Genomic DNA, 24,254 nt, shown 5'->3' with positions numbered 1-24,254 from the left:
CTAATAATATTTAAACCCAAAACCCTACAACCATTGAATTTATTCAACAAAAGAGTAAACATTGAATTTATTAATCAAGTTTAATCATGAAACTTCCTTTGTCATGGTGGGCTTCTTGTTCCTAGCTCAAATATTATCTAATTATTACACCAAAACGAAACATCCTCAAGAGACCAAACTATGGTGTGTCCTTCACTCTTTTGGCTAGGAAAAAATTGGCAATGCTAGTGTTCCGTTCACATCCATGAGCTTCTATATATTACAAGTTACGAATCAAATGGTTAGCATCATTCGAAATAATGGCATGCTTTTGTTGTCCATAATCAAAAGCGCTGGATCTCAATCGGTACGAAGAGGGACAATCCATTAACCCTTCGCTTTGCTTGAATTGAAAAATGAAGAGTCAAAGAAAGAAAAGTTATGTGAAAGAGAATTATGAGGGGGAGACTACATTTACTCACTCTTGGATAGAAAGTAGAGTTAATGAGAGTTAAGGAAAGTTAGGGATATGTATTACAAAAATACCGTTATTAAAGTTGAAATGAGTGAAAAAAAAGAAGAGTAATGGATGATTTAGGAAATAATAGATAAATTTTTATATCCGACAATCTAAGTAAGATAAAATTGGTCCTCCCTCCTTATAAACCCTCCTCACTTAACTTGTTAAAAAACCAATCCAAGCAATCTTTTGAATGTGTTTGGATTGATGGATTTGAGGGAAGGGATGATAATGAAAAATGAGTTTCCTTTCAATTCTTTTGTTCGGATAGTTTAGAAAAATTAAAGGCAAGGATTTGAAGAGAATTTGGGGGAAGATTTCATCAATTTTTGTCAAAATACTTCCTCCCAAAATGAGCTTATTTGAAGGAAAAGGAGGGATGAATTAAATTATTTATAAGTTAAAAACTTATTTTATAGTTGTAAATAGTCTATCAATTAGATAAAAACCAATTTAGTTTCATTTCTTTTATTTAGTTTCATTTCTTTTATTTTATGATGGTTATCCAAATAAGAGAAATAAAAAATCATTTTATCTTCTTCTTTTTATCTAGAGAATAGTATATTACATTCCATCCTCTTCCTTTTTCTTGTTTCCCTTCCCCTCAATCCAAACACGCTCTTAATGTGAGTGACAAAACCGCCAATGTGAAATAAGTTATTGACAAAATGTAGGGGGTGGGGGTTCCATTCATGTTTCACATTCGACCTTTGGGGACTCGGTAATTAAATATCGAGAAATTATACAATGGTCTTGGTAAGTCATGTTACACATTGATGTGGTGTACCATGACCAATAACATAGTGACATTTCATAGGTTGTTGGTATCAAGTCATGGGTGGTTGAGAATATGAATTATAAACCAACTATTTTCATCCCAACCACCCATAATTTGATCTCACATCCAATGAATTATCGTGATCTTATTGGTTCTAATACATCACATCAGCATATGACATGATGTATCAGAAGAGTTCTCATGACCACTGAATATTTTCTCAGTAAATACCTATTGAAATACATATTTGAAAATTTGGATGGCACGATCCTCTACAATTCCAACCCACATATGGAAGCTATCAACTAAGTCAGACTCAACCATATGACATTTTGCTTAAAGTTGCATCGGTAAATGGTTTTAACATGTGGTATGAGGATTAGAAGGCCTGTGCCATAAAATCATGTTTAAAATCAACACACTAAGGCCCCCATTCAGTTTAAGCGATACTAATCAGCTTATTTACAAGTATCAGAAAATATAAGTGGATACACAATTTCTCAATTATAAGCTAATGCTTATACATGCATATGATATACATATATATATATATATATATACCGTCCTTCATATGCTAATACATGCATATGCTACATATATGCATATATATACTTTCCTCTAGTAAATATTAATGGGTGCAACCTCAGGCACAAAAACAGGTAACTCATCTATCTCATCAACCCAAGCATTCTTCTCCTTCTCAGGATTTATAGTCTTCAAAGCCTTCCACACAGCACTGTTACATTTAAATCCAGACCCGAACCCGATTTGCCAGATCCGGTCACCCTTTCTAATCCTTCCTTTGGCTTCAGAGTAAGCCAATTCGTACCATAAAGAACTACTCGAAGTATTTCCAAACCTTTCCATGTGCCACTCTGTGAGCCTTAAATTCTTCTCAAGCTCATCCAATACTGCTCTTCCCCCTGCATGAATGCAGAAGTGCTCGAATGCTAACTTGAAATCTGGAATATATGGTTTTAATTTCATCTTAAAGACTTTCTTTGCTACCAAATTTGTAAAGAAGAGGAGTTACTCTGACACAGGAAGGACTGAGGGTCCTAATTTTGTGATATTGGTCTTGAGAGCTTCTCCAGCGACCGCGAGAAGGTCTCTTGAGAGCTTAATGCCTACTCTTTGGCCTTCATCCTCCTCTTGGAAGACACAATTACAAGAGTTATCATCGGCACCCTTGTGGGTGCGCACAATTCGGCGCAGTTGATACTTTGAATGGTGACGATCAGATGATCGATTGGATAGAAAGATTGTGGCTGCACCGACACGAAACAGGCAGTTCGTGAGAAGCATCGAACGATTGTTGCCGAAGTAGAAATGGTGAGTAATGGTCTCTGTGCTCACTACTAGGGCATAAGAGTTGGGATACACCTGAAACAGTGGAATAACAGTGCAAATCCGTTTTGCTCATGTGTGTATAAAACATGTGTGTGAATGTAAGCACATATTCGGACATCTATCTGAACTGGTATATCGCAACAATATAATAACAAACAACAGAGTGAAGGATATAAAAAAACCTGCAAAAGATCTTTGGCAAGATCAATTGATATAATTCCGGCGCTGCAGCCCATACCATACCAACAAGATTATAGCTCAAGATGTTCCCTCTAAGCTTGTAATGATTCACAACCATCGCTGAGAGAGACGGATTTGGATTAAACAAACTGCAATTCACCACAAGAATCCCTATATCTCTAACCTTAACACTGGTTTTCACCAATAGCTCGTCAATAGCTCCAAACATCACCATAGTCGTCTCGTTCCTCCCCTCATTCATAGAAATGTCCATGGGGATCCTTAATAACCCTTTCGGCCCATAAGTAGCCTCACCGAACCCTGATCTCTCTAGTATCTTCTTTTCAAAGACAAAGCTTTCATCCGTGAAACAATCACATTTTTTACTTAACTCCATGAAGAGTTGTTTGCTGCACTTTTGATTAGGTTCAGGCTTGTAACAAGCAAAGTTCACTAGGTACACTTTTCTTGTACCTCTCATGAAGTAAAGCACAGCAATTAACATTGTAGAGAATAACCATATAATAATCAGAGTCACAGAATTGAACCCAATTAGGTTCCATAGCTGAATTATGTCTATTGGAGTGAGCATGGAAAGATTAGTTAAGGTAATGCTAAGTAGTGGCACAAGTAAGAGATACATTACAATGGTGACCGAGTAGTGATAACCAAGCTTCACACACTCGAGCCTAAGAGAGAGCTAGATGATATATAAAAGATGAGTCAGGGTGGGAATGACCTGTACTTGGCTTTCACCATCTTTGTCCTCATCAACCAACATTTTTTTTTTTTCTTTTCTTGACAGAACGAAAGGCATAAATGCTCTTGCATTGATGCAAATCACACAGGCAATTTGTCGAACACTTGGTGTGCAAACAACTTCCTTTCACTACGACGTCTCAAACAGCCAATCAAACCTCAAAAAAATACCAAATCCCAGAGTATAGCGCATATGCCTCAACTAAACGGACAAGCTTCAGAGTAGACACTAAAACTGAAATTTTACAACAAGAGTAGCAAAAAAAACAGATAAGGATACTCAATCTCCAATGTACTGAATGGACGATGGAATCGCTTCACCTAAGACAAGGAAATCACTTCCTTGGACAACTAGAGAATCACTCCACAAGTTTGCCACAATTTGGTTTTTTGAAAATCATCTACTCTTTCCTTTTCTCACGACGTGCTGACTTGTGGGCCAAAAAAGTCATATGGGCTGCGTCCCTTTGAGCTTGATCTCTTCTCTAAAAGCCTACGTTGATTTGGGTCGACTACAGAGCATGTGCTGAGTTATGCACCAAACCGATATGGGCTGGCTCCATATGAGACCGGACCCCAGGGCCCAGACCATAATGATTGAGCCACGGACGATCCATGACTGTGACACTGGGCCCAATTAATTGGTGAGCTTTATTTACACGTCAGTTTTTATCAATTACATCTCAGTATATCTACACCCCATAAGAATTGAAAAATAACTAACCACACTCCAAATAACCAAAAACTGACACATTTATTAAATAGACTCCAATAACAAAAACCATAACATACAACGATCTCTTTTATTATTATTATTTTTTGTCAAAAGGCCAAAAATCCACTGCAAAGATCAACACCAACCAAGCAGAAGGGGGCAAAACCAACAAACCCACAATTGACCATAAAAACACAAGTGGCTATGATTATTATAAAAAATCCTAGGTACACACTCACTGTCGTCCCTGATAGAGAAGTTGAAGTCATCGATTTGTTGTTTCCGAGAGAATCCACATGAGCTTCTTGAGAACGATGAGGACAGAGAAAGGGCGTCGGGAGGATTCTAGAGATCAAGAATTGGATACTAGAGATAGGTTGCAAGTCAGGTTTGGAGTGGGGTGTATTAATCCTATACCTAGAAAAACAAATGGTCAAAGGTAAATTAATCAAAGTTGGGGTGTAATTGATAAAAATTAAGATGTAAATAAAGCTCACCCAATTAATTGCTCAAAACTTTATTCTTATGGCCCAAAAGCCCAACTACAAGCCCATTACCTCAGGGCTTGACGGGACAAACATTTATCTTTGATTGAGGAGGGGACTTTGGAGTTCAGCGTTGAGTAAAATGGAGTTGAATCAAAAAGGCTATATCCTTGCAGACCAGGTGTTTGATGGATTGCCTGCGTGAATTGTATCATAGATGCCATCAAAAGGCATTATAGAAATCTCCAATTTTATTTCAATGATGTAATTGGCCGTATTTTTTTTATTATAAGAGAAGGGATGAGAGAGGCTCAAACTCGAGATCTTTATGAGATATCACTCACATGAGTGTCATATGAGTAGGGGCGGATGAACTTGAATTGCTGTGGGGGCCCAGGCCCCAGTGGATTTAAGATTTCAAGTTGGGCTATCCAATTGTCAAGCAGCCCAATCTTTGTTGGCCAAATCTTTTAATCTCAATTTCTTTTAGGTTTTTTTTCTTCCCTTTATCTTTGTTGTGCAATGCGATACAGGGACGGCAGTACTCTTCCGACTTCGTCTTTTGTGTGATTGTGTCACAAGTCACAACATAATTATCTATTCACTTAAAAAAGAGTTTAGTAAAAGATGTATGATTTGTTGTTTATTTTCTTAAATTCTAGCTAGCTTATTTTTAATTGGTTCTTTTGTAGTGATTCAATGCTTCTAATGTTGGTGTGCCGTGATGATGAATAGTGATTTATGATGAGTTTGTGTTTAAATAGTTATGTCTTTTATAATTATAATGCTGTTTAAAATAGTTGTCTTTTACGTAATATTAATTTATTATTAATACCCCAATTTTTAAATGATTATCTTACATTTTTCATTGAAAAAGAGTTGTTTGGAACTATTACTAATGATATTGTAATAGAGCGTTTTCAGAAAATGAAAACAAGTAGAGAACAATTATGATAAATAAAGATTTAATGTTTTATTACGTGAAATTCTTCCTAGTAGTTTTCTTCCTGCTAGATAATAATCCATAGGTTGATGAGATTACAGACACCAATCATTTTTTTTTTAACAAATGACATAAATAAATCAAGTAAACAATGAATGGGGACTTCCATTATTAGAACCATTAATGGCTGCCACTTTAGGCACATGAACAGGGAACTCATGAATCTCATCAACCCATGGATTCTTCTCTTTTGCAGGGTTGATTGTCCTCAAAGCCTTCCACACTGCACTGTTACACTTGAATCCTGAACCAAATGCAATCTGCCATGTTCTATCACCCTTCCTGATCCTCCCTTTAGCTTCAGAATAAGCCAATTCATACCACAATGAGCTACTTGAAGTATTTCCAAACCTATTAAGTGTCATTCTTGATGGCTCCATATGCCACTCTGAGAGCTCAAGATTCTTCTCCAACTCATCCAACACTGCCCTGCCTCCTGCGTGAATGCAGAAATGCTCGAAAGCGAGCTTGAAATCCGGAATGTATGGTTTGATTTTCATCTTAAACACTTTTCTCGCAACCAAAGTTGCAAAGAATAGCAGCTGCTCTGACATTGGAAGGACTAATGGTCCTAGTGTTGTGATGTTGGTCTTAAGTGCTTCACCAGCTACTGCCATTAGATCTTTTGAGAGAGCCACACCAATTTCTTTGCTTGAATCCTCTTGCTGGAACACACAATTATAGCATCTATCATCGGCACCCTTGTGTGTCCGGACAGTGTGAATGAGTTGGTACTTGGACCGCCTGCTGTCAGATGATCTGTTTGAGAGAAGGATTGCTGCACCACCCATTCTAAAGAGGCAGTTTGATACAAGCATAGATCTTTCATTCCCAAAATACCAATTTAGGGTTATGTTCTCCATGCTTACCACTAGAGCATATGAGTTGGGATTCACCTGTTGGAATAAAAGAACACAATGTTTTATTTAACAGTTCAAAACCCATATTTATTTTGTGTAAATATGGTGATACATATAAAAGAAGTCCTTTAATTATGGCAAAAATGTTAAGGATTTCAATGTTTTTTTGTCTCAGCAATCCCAAATGCTGAAATAGATGCTCATGATTTATGTGAAATCGTGGGTTCCTTATGCCCCACGTGATCAGTGATCTATATAAAATCTTATGCATCCATCTTAGTATTTGAGATAGATAGGACAAAAAACACTAGAAATTGTAAGACTACTTTAATTAATTATGGTGACCTAAAAACAGTAGGACATCTTGACAAGTGGGTGTTAAAAAGTCCCACAAGAGTTATTGTGCCAACCATAAATTTCATGACAACACCACTCTATTAAATGTTTTTTTTTAAGGTTGAACTACTTCATGGACTCTATACCACAAAAAAATGGGAAACAAAAATAGAAGAGAATTGTGACAAACCTGTAGGAGTTGTTTGGCAAGATCAATCGAAATAAGTCCAGCACTGCAACCCATACCACCAAGGTTAAAGCTCAAGATGTTCCCTCTAAGCTTGTAATGATTCACAATCATCGCAGACAAAGACGGAGTCGGATTGAACAAACTGCAATTCACAACAAGAATCCCAATATCCTTGGCCTTAACCCCCGTTTTTGACAAGAGTTCATCAATTGCATTGAACATCACAGTCTCTGCTTCTTTTCTCGCCTCTGCCATACACGGGTTCGGCGGAACCCGCAGCACCGCTTCTGGCAAGTAAGTCTTTTGACCCAAACCAGACCTCTCAAGAATTTTCTTCTGGAAGGCCAAATTCTCCTCTGTGAAGGACCCAGCAAGTGTTGATCTCTCCATGAAAATCTCTCTTGTGCATATGCGTTCAGTGGGAGGCTTGTAACATGCGAAATCTACTAAGTAGACTTTTCTTGGTCTGCTGGTCAAGTACAGAGTGGCCAAGAAAACGATAAGACCAGAACACAGAGTTGCAGACACAAAATTGAACTTCAGGTGACTCCACAGCTGCATAAAATTCTCTACAGTGAACGTAGAAAGATGAGCCGAAGAAATCAATAGGAGTGGTAATAGCAGGAGATACATAGCATTGGAGATCAAGTAATGGTAACCCAATTTCACATATTTCAATCTGACTGACGAGAGAAAGTTTGGCAGCTTATTTTCCCTTCCTTCAACTACAACAGAGGATTCTGGTCTTGCGTTCTGCCTATTCTCTTCCACCATTGTTGAAATCAAACAGCAATCACAAAACCCACCTTAGATATCCAAAAAAGTCGGAGTCTTTGATGAGATTTGAGAAAGGAAAGCCAAATTGAAGTACCCCAGAAGGAGGTATAATAAGATTTGGGTAAGAAAAGAAAAACCCAGATGAGAAATTAAGCTTGAGAACCAAAGAGAGAAGAAATTAATAAATAGTGTTTAGAGAGAGAGAGAGAGAGAAATAATTGTGTTTGCTTGCAAGAAAGTGAGGGCGGAGAGTGTATGAATTTAAAGGGAGGGAGAAATGGTGGGAGGATGCAACTACCCCAACGAACATTTAATTGTTAACCTCCGTGTGCATTCAATACGCCAACCCGGAAATTAGCGGGACTTTCTCCTTTCTGAGAGGCTGCTTCCTCCTCTTTATACATTTGACCTACTTTTACCTACTTATTTTCAACTTTGCCATCCCCTTCCAATTGTGAATTATTTGGTCACACGTGTCAAAAGTTGACTGATTATTACACATTTTGGTGAACTACATGACACTCTTAATTAAGTTGAATGCAATTTGAATTGGTATTATTTAGGTTTTACTTTTGGTGGCAGTTTGATTGATATGGGAATGGAATTATCAATCCTGTGGGAATGTTGTCATTTCTCATGTCTGGTTGGAATGGTCAATGTTTTGTTACATATTTTATTTCAGTTTTTTAATTTCAACTCTTGGATTGAACTATTACAGGTTAGTTATATTTTACAACACCGAAATATAGTGTTTGTTACGAATTAGTCATCGAAAGAAATTTTATTTTGGAGTCATCATTCAATATTTCAAAATGAGACAAAACACTCATTCGAACATAGTTCACACAGTTCCTGTCATTAGCCCTCCTGATGTGATATTAAGTCAACAATAAATAATAAATATATACTTATGTGAAAATATATAATATTTTCGCACTTTTAGATAAATTTTTTTTTTATCCCTTCTCTTTCCTTCCTCATTCTCCCTCCGTATCTCTCTTTGTGCCACTGCAACTTAGTAAAATGTCGTTTGAAATTGTTTGCCGTTTTGGATGGTCACGGTTGCAGTGTAATCTACTGGGATCCGCTTTTCCCATATCTCTAGGATCTCAAAATTTCGGGCTTGACGATTGTTTGTTTCTCGAGAATTCTATTCCGTTTGGTTTACAATATAGGTTTTCTTGGGTGTAAACTTATAATATTTTAGTATAAACTTGTAAGGTTGGAGTAGGTAGTGTAAACTTAGTAGTTAGATGATGTGTAAATAAAATTTCTCAAAACACTTTTAGTTACTGTTGTGATATGTATTGATGGGTTTTGCTTTATGGGGTTTTTCTTCTTGAGAGGGCCTGTTTATGGATATAATGCAATATTAGAATAAGCTCTCAAGGACCTAATACCAAAATTTACCATGCAAATGCGGAGGACATGTCCTTAGAGTTGGCAAAGATTAGGGCACATTAGCAACTAATTAATATTATCCAACCATCAATAGCCCAGTTGTGTGGACAACTTCAAGGCCTTAAATATTATGGTCTGTTTTAATGGCAACTGATGACTCAATAATGTGTCAGTCACAAGTCTCTTAAATGGAGTGTTTCTTGTTCATGTACTAATTAACTTCTTGACCTACTCGTTTCAGCCCCTTGCTAGGCCTACTACTAGGATATTTAAGACAAGTGAGGAAGAAGAGGTCAAGAACCCCATACAAGGCAGCTCATCACCAGATGAAGAACCAAACCTAATTAAGGACCCACCAGGTCGTTTAATCAAATGTCATAATAATATAATCGGAAATGATATATATTCATGAGATTTTTCATACATAACCGTGATAATAATGTGACAATTATATTGTTTTAACATAATCTCTTATTATATTGTTTATGATTAACAGTCTCCTATTACATTGTTTCTAACATAGCACGGTCTCTTATTACACCTTTTTCAGTTTTTTGTACGTAATTACATTGTTTGAAGTGTTGTAGATTTTTATACATTGTTTCAAAAATAATGTAATTAAGAAGACATATGTTAAACCTATAATAATGAGTCTTTTTGGAAAGAGTTTTACCTGCTGAATTCGAATATATAAAATTTTTTATAGATATTTTGAAAGAAAACATTTTGAAGTTTTGTTTAAGAAAAGAAAAGGGTCAAAAATTATGATGTCATCTTGATTAGTAAACATGCCACATAAATTATGGATCCTTATGGATGATTTCGTTATGAATATGTAATGATGTCGTAATAAAATATGATTTCATTATGAATACGTAATGTAATGTAGTCGTAATATAATCCAAAATTACCAACAGGAGTCTAGCCCCCATACCTTTAAAGCTTCAACCAGAAACCATATATGCATGCATGGATGATGGATGATGGATGATGGATGATGGATGATGGATGATGGATGGTACCTAGTCTAGTAGTCTCGGACAACCACAATGTACATATTAGTGTGTGAACATGAAGAAAGAGTCACAACAATGACTCTGACTTCTTCTTCTTGTTTTTTTTTTTTCTTTTTGTTTTTTTTTTTGGATGGAACAATGACTCTGACTTGAGGTATATGGGTTGAGTTCTTAATAGGTATTCAATACATTTTTATTCAAGAGCTTTTGACCCAGTTAAGAAGAAGTCATGATCACCTTCACCTCATGAATGTCTATACATATCCAAAGAAGAAATTGCGTGTCAAACTTTGAACAATTGTTGATTCAACCAACTTATACAGTTGTACCCATTCTTGGCTTAAATGCCCTATCTTCCAACCCACCACAATCACATCTTCGCATTCATTTGAGGACCCTTCCAAAATAAATAAATAAATTTGATTTGTATTTTAGTTAGGTTGTTTCAGTTTGGCCCTAAATGTTTGGGCCATTTAGAGAGTTAGAAATGGTAGACAGGAAATGAAAAACCCACACGAAATCCATTCCCTTTTATCTATTTCAACATAGAAAAATCACAAACCAGCAAATAATGTTATCCCCATCCAGTGCAAGGATATGCGACGAAAAATCAGAATCAGCAGGAGTGGCACGTGATATTTTCCCACTGTATATATCAAGCCACCCATAAGCTACATAGAAATTATTTAATACAGCTTCACACACTTCAATTTTCTCCAGTTTTTCTTTTTTTTAGAAAAAAGAAATTATTTAAATTATATTAAAGGAGTGTCAAATTTATATAAAAATAATTGGCATGCCCAAAGGCTAAAAGAATCAGCCAAAACAAATAAAATCATGCAAGGATGACTTACTGATAATAAAAAAAAATCACATGATATGACACCAAATAAAATAACTGATTGCTCAGAGTTTATACATAGCTTGATACATTATACAATATACATTGTGTATCTTTGCAGACACAGAACTTGCTAGAAAATTTGGTACCAAGTTTGGGTTAGAGATCATTGCCAGGCATCATCTTCATCAACCAACCCAACAACAGAAGAGAGAGCAGAAATCCATGCCTGCAAACCATGATGAGGATCCCTTTTGATTGCAACTTCCAACTTGCCTACACCCTGTTTTGAAACTCCACACTTAATCAGAACAAGTCCAAGTGATTTGAATGTACAATCATCAGGTCGAAGAGCAGCATTCAGCAATTCCTTGAAGGTTCCCACAGCCTCTTTGAACCTCCCATCCATTGCATACAACCCAAGCACATTATTATAACTCAACAAATCATTCAAAAGCTTCAGTTCTCTCATCTCTTTTGCAATCTGATTGGCCTTACCAAACCTACGAATTCTTTTGTACATGCACAACATCATTGCATATGTGAACTCATTTGCTTCATTCTTCCTCTTCAAGCTCTCAAAAATCTCCTCGGCTTGTTTGACCATCGAGCGCTCACTGTAGAGATCTAACATACAGTTTGAGGCATAAATATCAGGACCCTCATTTGACAATTGAAGCAATTCGTATGTTTCTTCCGCTTCTTTCAAGTAGCCAACTTTTGTGTAGAGCTTGATCAAGGAATTGTATATGACAGTATTTTCGGTCAAACCGGCTTTGTTCACAGCATCAGCATAAGCCCTAGCTTCTTTAATGCTTCCAACATCAGCAAAAGCATTTATGAGCACACCATAGACAATGATATCTGGCTGTATATCACATTTAATCATCTCCCCATAGAGTGCCTCTGCCACTTTCAATTCACCTAATTTCACAAAACTTGAGATAACAGCACAGAATGGGATGCAATCACTTGCAAGTCCTGCCTCTTGCATCTTACTCAAGTAAGGTTTTGCAAGGTGTGGTAAATCAGCACTAGCTAAGATCTGTATGAGAGAATTATAGCTACATTTATCAGGAACTATGCCATGCTTCTCCATACTGTCAAACAGCTTACATGCTTTATCATAATTCTTTCCAATCCCATAAGCTTTAATCATCACATTGAACACAAGGACACAAAGCTTTTTCCCCTCTCGACAGCAACTGAAAACTCTCTCTGTTTCAGAAATATATCCATGTTCCCCAAATGCATCAATGTTTGCAGAGTAACACTCTGAAGTCATATTTCCCGCAAGATGGAACCTCCTAAACCATAACCATGACTTCTCAATCATTCCTGCTTCTATGTACATTCTAGTCAAAGCGGACTGGGTGAACTCATCAATCTCGAGGCCCTTCTCATCCATCTCCGATATAAGGTCTTCAGCATCACCAACCATGCACCTTATTGAGTATGCATACAAGAGAGTGCGGTAACTCACAAGGTCTGGCTCAAGGGAAGCTTCTTTCATCTCTCTAAAGTAGCTTGCTGCCTTATTTATATTGTCATGCTTAACATGTAGAAAAATGAGAATGTTATATGTTCTTGTGTCCGGTGGACAACGAAGCTCTTCCATCTTCTGCATAAGTGAAGCCACTTCTTCTAGTTGACCATGGTTACCACAAATGTGAATCATTGTGTTGAAAGTCACCGTGTTTGGAACAATCCCTTCTTTAAGCATCCGTGCAAAAGTTTCTGATGCTTCTTTGAGTTGCCCAGACTTTCCATAGGTGTCTATCAAAGTATTATATGTGTATGCGCTTAAACAAGCTTGTCCTTGTGAATCTCTCCTGGATTTACTAACTGCTGTCCCAGCAATCCCTTTATCCCCCAAAGTTTCACCTACTGACCAATTCTTGAAAAACTCCTCAGCTTTCAAAAACTCCCCGGCTTTCTTGTACAATTGAACGACAATGCCCATCGTCACCTCATCAGGCTCCATCCCTTGCTCATTCATCTTTGCAAGCCAACTAAGTGCCTCTTCCTTAAGACCACCTTTGCTATAAACATCGATCAAAGTACCATATGTAGAATTGATGGGCAATATCCTGTTAATATTCATTTCATTCCACAAATACTGAACATGGGTCCACTGTCTCGCTTTGCCAAGGATCCTAAACATAATATTGTAATGAATAATGTTCAACTCATAACAACCCTTCTCCTTGAACCACTCAAAAATTTCCAATGCACGTTCCCAGCTCGACTGCTCTTTCAAGATGATTGTCCTTTCTTTGTTGCTAATAGTCTCCTCCCAAGGCTTAAAAGCCTCATTTAAGTCACTAATCGACTCTAAAGCCTGTAGAATAGCTGGTATACAACCGCCATATGACCCCCATTTCGTCGAACACTTGGCAGGCACTTTTTCCACCACACCGTTACCGTACGCTCTTCCATATTTGGCTCCAATTTCCTTAGTATATGTAGTTCTAACACTATTTCTATTGTGAGTTCTATGTCCCCCATCTGGGTCTGCGACAGAACCATTACTTCTGGATCCTGGTTCTTGAACAACAACACTGATTTTATCACAGTTGGGTCGACTGACGCTGTGAAGCCCTTTAACACCTGCCCTTGTCCTTCCAAGTCCTCTTTGTTCTCTGCGCTTCTTGAAGGGTTCAACATTTTCTGACGAAGAAAGTGAAACACCACCTTTCGGAGAATTCTTTGTGGAGCTCAAAATGAGGAGACAATTGGTGTCTAACTGGAGTTTGACAAACATAATTTTAACAAGGAGGAAGAATAACCACTTGATTGAGACTGAGCAAGAAGGAGATAAGAGTTACTTCTCTGCGCATCTGCTCTAGTGCTTAACAGAGTTGGCCAGTTTATATGGTTTGGTGGAGCGAGAGATGCTTTGACAGTATCGTGAGCGAGCGGAGGTTGACGAGGCGTCTCGCGCTGGCCGCTGGGTGGAATAATTTGTTTTAAAATCTTCCCTTTTGTTGTGTGATTCAATCAAGTCGCCCATTTCTTATCGGGTGGGCATGGATAACCCATTTCACACATTTATTTTATTTATTTATCATTTACTTTTAACAAAAAGCTTTGCATAGGGCAACTTAGCCCACACGCCAAACCCCCCAAATAATCCATTATCCGAAATTCCAACAGTAATAGAACCTAAAATATATAAACCGTAAATTCTAAACTCATTTTCTATCAAAGAAAAAAAAATTTCCAGGAAGAAATTAATTTTTTCAGGAAAATATTATAAATTCTTAGTGTGGCTAGTGAAATTTGAATTTCCCAACCAAAAGAAGTCAATTCAACCGACTGTAGCAATAGTCATGTTCCGTTTGTTTCAAAGAAAATCAAACGTAAGAAAAATTCCTAATTTTCTCATATTTGTTTCAAAAGTTTCCTTTATATATCGTGCCCAAGAACACACCGGGTTCATTTGATCGGGAATGTCCGACTTTTCAATTTATCTAGTAAATTGGGGTTCATGTAGCACATGCTAGATTAATCATATTCTGGGTTGGCACAATGAACTTATTTGAAGCAGATCATTTATTACCGAATAAACCAATGTATGACTAGGGATTAATTTTAGTTCCCCGCCTAGCTAATCTAGGTTGGGGGTAGATCCCGATGGAGAAGTTATAGATACATTTTCATACTTTTGCATCTGGAGTGCTTCACTTTTTCTCCGCAGTATTAGGCTTTGGCGGTATTTATCATTCTCTCTGGAAGAATCTTTTCTATTATGTGGTGAGAAAACTGAAAATAAATGACCTAGTAAAAACATATGCTAATAGGCAATAACCTAGCATATTAACCATTAAAGACTGTCTTTACATGGCGGATTGGGATTTTCATGACTGCATTTCCCTTATCAAAGTTAACAGATTGTTTATGTACTTCAACAATTAGCTTAAATTTGCAGCCTCCACCAATCAATGACGGATAAAAGACATCAATTCTTAGATGTGCCTTCTTATTTGCAGTACTTCTTGAACCACACACCAATATTCAGGAAGCTTTCAAAGTCAGATTGCGGTCTGCAGAAAGGAAACATGTAGGAAGGGAGCTTCAGCTTGACAGGCATTGGATAAATACTAGAATGCTTAAGGGCATGCAAAGGAAAAGCTTACCTCTCAATTCCATGAACGTCGTTCGGGAACACGATCACCTTGACCTCAACCCCCTTTTCCTTCAACGCCCGCGCATACTACAGAGTTTAAACCCAGAAGTGTCATGTTTTGATGTTGCCAGTATGATAACACCTATGACAGTATATCTAAAGTACACTCCACTATTACACACACAAAAAAGAGAGGGTATTCCAATAGCCACTACCCTAAAGAATCGCTCACTAGGCCACTGAATTATGGAGAAATACTGCCCCCTGATGTCCAGTAAATGAGAAAACTATATAGAAGAAAGAAGGAAAAGCAGATTCAAGAAAATCCCAGTGTTCATAATTATAGTCTCATTCTGTGAACAGCCTGATGAGTGATGAAGCACTTCAGCTCTAGCAGTAGTTGTCAAATCATAGGAATAAAATAGACATTTACCAAAATCACACGATATGAAGGTGAAAAATTCTTACTTGCAAACCATTAGAAACAGGAACACGGAGATCTTGAGCACCTAAGAGAAAGAGGGTGGGCGTTTTGACCTGCACAAAGGATCATGTGAGTTTTATAGAATCCAGATCATGAGAGCATCGCTTTTCCATCTCATATGCTTTTCCACCGAATACCCCTCTAACAAATGAGAACGTAGTTGTCCCTCCAACAAGCCTACCTTGGCAATGTGTGATATGGGAGACTTGCTGTGAAATATGGCAAGCTCCTCAGCTGAAGGTGCATCCGTAAATTTATTTTTGCCCTCCCTTCCATAGGTTTCTACATAGCACCAATCAGGGATATCAGATATACCAACCATTGATGCAAGGTTACAAACTGGATTTCTCGCAGCTGCTGCAACAAATTTATCTGGTGCCTGCAAAAAAAAAAAAAAAAAATTCACAGAAGGAATAACTTTAAGATATCCCACACATAAGATGAACATGCAATTTACGAATCCACTGAAGCACATGTGGTTGGGAAATCAGTATTAATTAAAACAGAAAACTACTGCACCTGGCCAATCAAGTGAGTTGTTAGAAAGCCACCATGTGAACCACCAACCACAGCCAACTTAGAAGGTCTAACAAGTCCCGAGTCGATGACATAATCTATAGCAGCGAGCACGTCATTGACATCCTGCAGATAGTATGATAAGGGGAAAGGATCACACCTAAATTTAGTAAACTATTCGAGGAACTAGCATGATGTGAAATGAATTGCTAACTACCTATGCAAAAGCAAAACAAAAGTGGATGAGGGAGTATGTACCTGCGACCCAACTTTCCCTGGAAGAGATTGCAATGCTTCCTCACCAAATCCCAATGATCCTCTATAAATATTTAACATGGTAGAAAAAGAAAGAACGAAAAATCAATACCAGTTATTTCAAATTATATGGGTTAAAAGTAGAAAAGGAGTCGTCAAGTATATGGGGCCAAAATATTATGCTGGTGTTAGCAACATCCTCATATTAAACACAAACATCAATCAGCGACTTGCTCATACTTCTTGATATTTCCAAGAGAATCTATACAGGGAAAACCATGTTCAGACTATCTTGTGCTAGGAGATGTTCAATTGATAATAGCAATTATGTTGACATCATTGAAAAGCTGGTCTTGTCAGTGATTAACATAACAGTTCTTATATTTTAATTTTGAATCAAATCAACAAAAGGTCAAGTCATCCCCAATTAACAATTACAATACTGCGTCCTTTGGATGCACCAGTTACATCTCCACATTAAAATTGATGAAACCACTTCATTCTTGTATGAAAACACCTTCTTCATACTCTCTCTGCCTTCCAGTTTGAGACAGGCGATGGGGTGGGGAGTGAGTGTGTGTGTGTGCGCATGTGTATTTTTGTAATGTGGTGGAGTAGAAAGCATCTCACCTATAATTTACAACTAACAAGCTGTAACCAATTGAAGAGAGAAATGCCAAGGACTTTGAGAAGCTTGACAATGAGACAGAATGAGGGCCTCCATGAAGGACTACAATTAGTGGATCAGAAGAAGCATTCTCCAAATTGGAAGACACTAGTATAGCTTCATAAGGTCTGGTAGCACCTGAAATCAAATAAGAGATGGAGGCCAAGGAAAACATATTATTGGCATAATATGCATCATGGCTGATGTCCAAAAGCCTGCACCACTCTGTCACCAACTAAAGGAAAATAAGCTTCGACAAAATTTCCTCGACTGTTGTAAACAGTGGTAGATTAAAATATAGGCACAACACCATTCCCACAGTACATCAACAACATGATATTAGTCCTTCCCACTCACTCCATAAGCAATAAAAATTTAGATAGCGGCGTGCTAGGAAACCAGTTATGTTTACAATACCTTTTGTCTGGCAATCGGAGATATCCTTGACAGGAATTTTCTTAATACTGAATTGAAGAGAGGACAATAGAGATCTAACCTGTTATAAGAAGATACCTTTTTACTACAAAGACATATGAGTTCAGGGGGAAATTCATTAAATAGTCCAGAACATAAGCTCAAAAGGAAAGTAATACAAACCGACTCAGAGCATCTGAATATGGAGCTTGATACAGCAGACCAACTCCATTGAGCACTCTTTGGTTTCTCAACAAGATAACCATATTTGAGTTCTGGAACATCTATTGGACTGCTAGACACTAGAGAAAAAGGAAACGAGATAACTTTTATTTATTCCTGCTTATATAATACTGATTAAAGTCCAAATCACAATTTGGAGTTACCAGCAATAATGTTATCCCCATCCAGTGCAACGACATGCCATGAAAAATCAGAATCAGCAGGAGTGGCACGTGATATTTCCCCACTGTATATATCAAGCCACTCATAAGCTACTTGCCAATAAAAGATTTAATGTCAGTGTACATGACACAAAGTTATACCAGGTCACACCCACCTCAATATATTCACAGAAAGCAATACTTCTCTGCTGCCCCATATTGAAGATAAAATCATAGTGTGTCCATCAGAAAGCCATGGAGAACTAAGGATACTAGAACAATAAAGCCCTGGGAAGCAACCATCCTCCCCACACTGGGTGACAGGAACCTGCAAACATTTATATCAATTATGACCATGAAGTGGTTATATAGGAGAAAAAAAGAAGAAGAAAGAGACCCTCACTAAATGTTTCTACTCTTTTGCAATTCTCAAAATTATATATGATTGCATCTTTTCTTTTTCATTTTTTAATCCTTCTTTTTGTGGTTGGAAAGAGCACAGAGAAAAAAGTAACAAGTTATATGAATGGGTAAAAGTAGTGCTTCAAGAGCGCGGTTCCCTGTTACCTCTCCCAACCCCCACCACCCACCCCAAAACACCTTACAAACAAGCGAACAAACCAACGTGCACAATTTACATTTTACATTTTACATGTCAAGGTATCAAAAACAATGATGTGAGTGAATGACATATTCAACTAGGATTAAACAGATAAAAGATAGGCTCACCACATCACTTATTTTGGCAGTTGGACTTGGCTTTCTATCACTTGGCCAATCAATTCGGTAAAGCGAATTTGTTGCACAATGTGCCCCTGAGTCGACAGAACTTTGTGCAGACAAAAACAGAAGATGCTCTCCTTCCGGACTTGGAAAGAAACAAAATAAAATCAGCATGTTAGATGACCGTGTTAATATTGTACATAGTAATTATTTTATACAGCTTCACACACTTCAATTTTCTCCAGTTTTTTTTTAAAGGAGCATCAAATTTATATAAAAACAATTGGCATGCCTAAAGGCTACAGAGATTCAGTCAAAACAAATCAATCATGCAAGAATGAATTACTGATCAAAAATAAAGAACTCACATTATATGACACCAAATAAAATATTGAGGCAAATGAAAATTACCTAGTAAGTTGGGTTTAAAACTACATATGATGTGGATGCCAACAGTTAGGTCTTCTAATGAGTATCAGAGTATGACATTCATGTGAAGTGATGGAGAAAATGGACAAAGAGTATTAAAGGGATTTTCTCCAGACTGATAGTGTACCTGAACCGCGGAAAAAAGGCACTACCCATGCTCTGAGTCAGGTTACAGACAGGAAAATCTTCTATTGAACCATCCCTGGTAGATTCCAAGAAATTTAAAAATATGAAAAATTGGTGCATAGTTGCATTCCCAATGAGAAAACATTGACACATTGAAACGGATAGCAAAACAGAGGAGTATTTTACTGAAGCAAGTCACCCAATTGACTTCAAAATTCAAATTCATTTGCTTACAATTTCAAAAGTGGTGCTCTAACTGCATATAGGGCACAAGGCCTATTGTAGCAGTATTTCATTCCAAGCTTTCTAGTGTCTGATGACCACCCAACGAAAATCAAATATTGATAAGAGCCTCCAGTAAATGGAGCCCACACAACTTGGCCAACGCTCAAGGACGTTTTGATTCCTTTAACAGCTTGTACCTCTCCACTGCTAACACGGTCAAGTAAACTTGTCATGCTTACTTCAAAAGAGAAACCTGACTTAGAAAATTGCATCTTAAAAAATATAAAGAGAGGCAGCATGAAACCTGTCAACATTGATGACAAAGAGTGCAGGTTGCCTCTTTCCTGCATAAGTCTCCCCCCAGTCCTCAGCCCAATCCCCTTGACCTTTCCAGCTATTGCAATCCTTTGTGGAGCCACTGTTCTTGTAGCCCAAGCTACTAAATGTAGGCCTGGATGGAGATGTTTCTTCAGCAACATAAGCAATGAGAGTTTCGTCGAAGTTCCACGAAATACCCTCAAACCTATACAAAGAGGTAAGCGTTGAATTTTCTTTCCCTGGTATGCAAGGATGATATAGCATGCATGTAAAATAAAGTAATACAGCATTTCTACAAATGAATTGCTGCTCTTACTAATACTAATGTAGCAGTTTTGAAACTAACGTGAACAATTTCACAAACAAAACACCTGCGAAGCAACTAATAATTTTACAATTAATTCTACATCTATTAGCAAAAATAGATTCACACATTCCTCTAATTAATTACCATCCATCAGTATATACCGAGCCATGAACAGATTGGGGGACGTGAAACTCCTTCGACAACTGAGACTGCCCCCATATTTCAAATTTTGTGGGAGATTCATTTTCTGGATTCCGAATAACAAGAAGCTTTGAACCTGATGGTGATGGAACAATTGCAGACACATCGCTCATCTCAACAGGAAATGGGGGCAATTGGAATTCTACTGATTTGTCAGTGCCTTTCGAAATGTTAGCAGATAGAATAAATTTTTTCCTCTTGTTTGCCAAAAGATTTGATTGGCTTACTAAAAACATTGCCTGGGAACCTACTCCTGCAACAAGCATTTTCCATCCAAAAACTATGAGTGTTGGCTTGAGGAAGAAAATAAAATAAAAAGAACAAAAAGGAGAGCAAAAACATAAATACTCGTACCACCCTCGGATTTAAAAGTCCATGCCTTCTCAATGCTGGAGATGCTGTTGAAGTCTTGAAGTAACTTGGACTGGGACACGTATTCTTCATCAGTAGTTGCATCTAACCCCAGTGGCATTTCTTCTACTAGGCCAGCTTTAGAACCTTCCATGTCTAGAAAGCTGGATAATGTTTTACTAGTCATTCAGAGTAAAAAAATGAATCAACAGACAGAAACCGGACAAGAAAAATATAGAATTGTGACATGTTTCTCAATCAGGCCTGAGAAATTTTATACACAGGATCCTAAGTGCAATACAACAACAAGAAAGAATAGCTTGGCCTCAAATGTAAAAGATTGGATATATGAAGATTTGCAAGTAGGTACGCTTCATACAGTATGGGATACACTGCTGATGCAATACACTGAGAATGAAAACGGAGAAAAAGAATCTACCAAGTGGCCTCAAAATGGTTTTTATCCATCAATTCAGAAATAAGACACTCGCTGATAGCTTAAACAATTCCCAATTGATGCTTAAAAACTATGTGATTCTGATACGCCAGAGCAACTACAATCAATGAACTAAGGCAAATGTAATATATAGCATTATGTCAACAGTGTATACGTATATAATCAATCCGACGACGAACAAGCAATGATTATCGAAGATTGAAATCAAAACTAAGAAACAAAGGAGGATGTCACAGTTATTTCAACTTATACGACCATGTCAACAAGATAGTCAACAGGTGAACTACACAGAAACATAAATCCAAGTACGCCACAGAGAGAAAGCTTACATGGATGGAGAAATCGGTCGGAGAGAGGGAGCTCGAGTGAAAGTGGAAGAACGAAATAAACGATGAAGGCGAGAAGAATGAAGGAATGGAAGGCGATGCAATACCACGGGCGAGTAGTTGAGAGTGGTGGATAAAAAAGGTATCGTTCCCATTTGCACTAGGAGATTCCGCATTGCCGAGCTTCCCATCGGACCAATCCAACGATGAATGTGTAATAGTAAACATCACAGTTTTCTTTCAACACGTGGAACAACATCATTCATCTGTCATTTTAATTTAGTAACAGCCATTCATGTAAAACTTCATCCAAACCGAGTGGACATTGAGGGTTCATAAGAAACTGTTAAGTTTAGGGGTGTCCACAGTTGATTTCGGGTGATTTGGTTGATTGTGTTGGGTTTTTTGATTTTTCGATTGGTCCTCATTAGCATATCTTTTGACGATAACTGACCCATCGGTTCTATCTAAACGATTAATTTGGACTACCCTACCCTAGTTAAGCTGCCAATCGATCGGTTATTAACGGTTTGGTTGGTTTTTTCAGTTTTTTGATCGATTTTTTGGTCAATCCGTGACAATAAGCAGCCAATAAGTTCGCCCGAACGGTTCATTTGGACAACCGTTACTAAATCTGGATGATAGTTCAAAAGAGAAATGAGAGTCTCACTCTCAGCTCTTTCTTCCAATTCAATCCCCAAAATCAGCTCTATGGATTCTAAAACTAGGGTTAGGGTTAGGGTTAGGGTTAGGGTTAGCGTATTGAGACAAGCAATTGTGAATCCCATTCATGTCAAATTATATTACGTATGACTAGCGCTATGGTTTCCTTCCAGCAATTGCTGTCGGGATGTACTTAAACACTCTTGTAATTTCGAATCTTGATTAAACCTTGATTTGTAAGATTTTTTATTCTTGAATCCCACTGGTGATATGGTAAAAAGGCCTCATATATCTAGGACGTTTCTGTCATCTCTTGTCCTTATAGGGAGAGTACTTATTCATTGGAGCAGGGCTGTTTACCATACTATTCTGTATAATTGAGATGTATAAACCTGCAAAATCAGACAACTTTGAACCTCAAGTAAACAATATGGGGAGGGGAGCTCTTGACAAGTTAATAAATGATTTTAAGACAATGATAGTATGGGAGTTCAATGAGAAGTATGGAGACCTCTGGGATATCACATGGAAGATGGATGACATAATGAAAAGATAATTTATCTTATGTGAATAGAACTGTTAATTGTAATTGTACAAACTAGGGGCAACCATGATAGGTTTTTTAACATAAAAATAACCAATCGATTGGTTGGTTATTGGCGGTTTCGTCGGTTTTTCGGTCGATCGTCATTAACATATCTTTGACAATAATAGACCAATCGGTTGGTGTAGTCAGTCGGTTCAGTCCAACAGTTAATTTGGACAGCTCTAGTACAGACAACATAGGTATGGATGATATAGCGTTTCCTTTAATGAACTCAGTTTCTTTTATTTCAGATTTTCTCATTGCCCAACTTTTGTATATTTCCTTTTTCTTTTATGAATACTATTCATTTTAATAATAGCTGTTTTTAGTGTATGCTAGTATTCAAACCTATAACCTGTTCGAAATCATAAGGAGTGGCTACCACTACAGCAAGAGCTTCTTCGTACTTTTTTTTCTACGTTGTATGGTCAATGAAAAAACGAAATCGCCAATTCGACAAGCAAGACGTATTACTTCTACTTTGATTTGGTTTATTAAGCAACTGGAATGGAATAGGGCATTTGCAATTGTGACTGAATCTTGAGGGATTTGGATTGAATTTATGTTCAGTAATCATATGGTTCTGCAAGTTAAAATGAAATTTTATTACACCTTCTGCCCGTAAAACGTCATGTTCTTGCTGCAAGAGCATTCAAGGCCTATCCTCCAAGTCATAAGAGCATTTTTCATTAACAATGAATGAACTTTGAGTGGAACTTTTGAGTGCTAGGTTTTACATGTTTCTGTTTTTTTCCGGTGTTCATAAACAATGCCAAACTCATCCTTATTGCGGCAGTATTAGCTGTTGTTGATGTTTGTATATATTTAAAAACAATTTTATGTGTGTTTTAAACATGACTTGAAGGGTACGACAATGGTTAAGGTTTTGGGAATTGTGTCTTAGACCCAAGTTTCAATCCTACTTTCGAGGATTATAAATAGAAGGATGAGTCTCTTTGAGACATACGATTTGAGAAAGACGACAACGAGTATTGTAATTTTTTGTGTTCTTGTGTGTAGAGGATAGAGATCACTGACAGAGATTCTAGACTGTTTTATCCTTAGACGACGTTGCTTAGAGACAGAGCCATGAAATCGTCTTAAATACCATCGTCTCAAACTTGATTTGATTTTTCTTATTTACAAAATTTTAAATTAATATTTAATCAATTTTTGTGGTAATGCTTCAATCACTGTTTATGACAGAGATCCCTCGTTTGTTTTGATTCCTTAAAATTGACTGATATCTTTAGCTGCAAACAGTTGTGTGGACTTCTTTTTCGCTGATGGATTTGATGGCCTGGCATCCATTTTAAATTTCAGACTTGACTTTGGCTGATAACCTTTCCCATACGCCATGTACCCTGGCTTTAATTTTCACCGCCACCTCCGACCATTTATGTTAAAAGTCATGGCCGCCATGGGGTAGTCAGTCAAGACCTTATCTTTTTTTTCATAGAAGTCAAGACCTTATCGGATGATCTTGCGTCCACACATGAATACA

The 24,254-nt window shown here is 37.4% G+C and overlaps 3 protein-coding genes and 1 pseudogene across 7 annotated transcripts; all 4 read right to left on the bottom strand.

Annotated features, from left to right (window-relative positions):
• Window positions 1–1,843: 1,843 nt before the first annotated feature.
• LOC120014247 lies at window positions 1,844–4,183 on the bottom strand (annotated as a pseudogene).
• Window positions 4,184–5,713: 1,530 nt separating this feature from the next.
• On the bottom strand, window positions 5,714–8,164 carry LOC120014618 (3-ketoacyl-CoA synthase 11-like). Its single transcript, XM_038866622.1, has 2 exons — window positions 7,156–8,164; window positions 5,714–6,665 (listed from the first exon to the last, which is right to left on the bottom strand). The coding sequence occupies exons 1-2, from the start codon at window positions 7,927–7,929 to the stop codon at window positions 5,850–5,852; spliced, it is 1,590 nt and encodes a 529-aa protein (XP_038722550.1). The 5' UTR covers window positions 7,930–8,164; the 3' UTR covers window positions 5,714–5,849.
• A 3,065-nt stretch (window positions 8,165–11,229) lies between these two features.
• On the bottom strand, window positions 11,230–14,177 carry LOC120014040 (pentatricopeptide repeat-containing protein At3g23020). The gene has a single exon (XM_038865954.1). It carries the CDS (start codon window positions 13,952–13,954, stop codon window positions 11,357–11,359), a length of 2,598 nt encoding a protein of 865 aa, XP_038721882.1. The 5' UTR covers window positions 13,955–14,177; the 3' UTR covers window positions 11,230–11,356.
• An 805-nt stretch (window positions 14,178–14,982) lies between these two features.
• LOC120015547 (acylamino-acid-releasing enzyme) lies at window positions 14,983–21,710 on the bottom strand. Of its 5 annotated transcripts, none has more exons than XM_038868020.1 (18): window positions 21,505–21,710; window positions 20,725–20,897; window positions 20,311–20,620; window positions 19,846–20,064; window positions 19,551–19,748; window positions 19,318–19,392; window positions 18,768–18,906; window positions 18,215–18,366; window positions 18,042–18,124; window positions 17,839–17,957; window positions 17,659–17,737; window positions 17,205–17,379; window positions 16,578–16,638; window positions 16,323–16,445; window positions 15,985–16,182; window positions 15,788–15,856; window positions 15,330–15,406; window positions 14,983–15,236 (listed from the first exon to the last, which is right to left on the bottom strand). In XM_038868020.1, the coding sequence occupies exons 1-18, from the start codon at window positions 21,690–21,692 to the stop codon at window positions 15,173–15,175; spliced, it is 2,502 nt and encodes an 833-aa protein (XP_038723948.1). In that variant the 5' UTR covers window positions 21,693–21,710; the 3' UTR covers window positions 14,983–15,172. The 5 variants fall into 5 exon arrangements, with proteins under 5 accessions (XP_038723948.1, XP_038723950.1, XP_038723945.1 ...); XM_038868022.1 differs by having other exon boundaries at window positions 20,722–20,882; window positions 21,505–21,709; XM_038868017.1 differs by having other exon boundaries at window positions 20,722–20,897; window positions 21,505–21,708.
• Between the last annotated feature and the right edge of the window lie 2,544 nt (window positions 21,711–24,254).

Source organism: Tripterygium wilfordii, chromosome 14 (genome assembly GCF_013401445.1).
Source record: "Tripterygium wilfordii isolate XIE 37 chromosome 14, ASM1340144v1, whole genome shotgun sequence".
NCBI classification, from domain to species: Eukaryota; Viridiplantae; Streptophyta; class Magnoliopsida; order Celastrales; family Celastraceae; genus Tripterygium; species Tripterygium wilfordii.
This window is presented reverse-complemented; position numbering and strand designations above follow the sequence as displayed.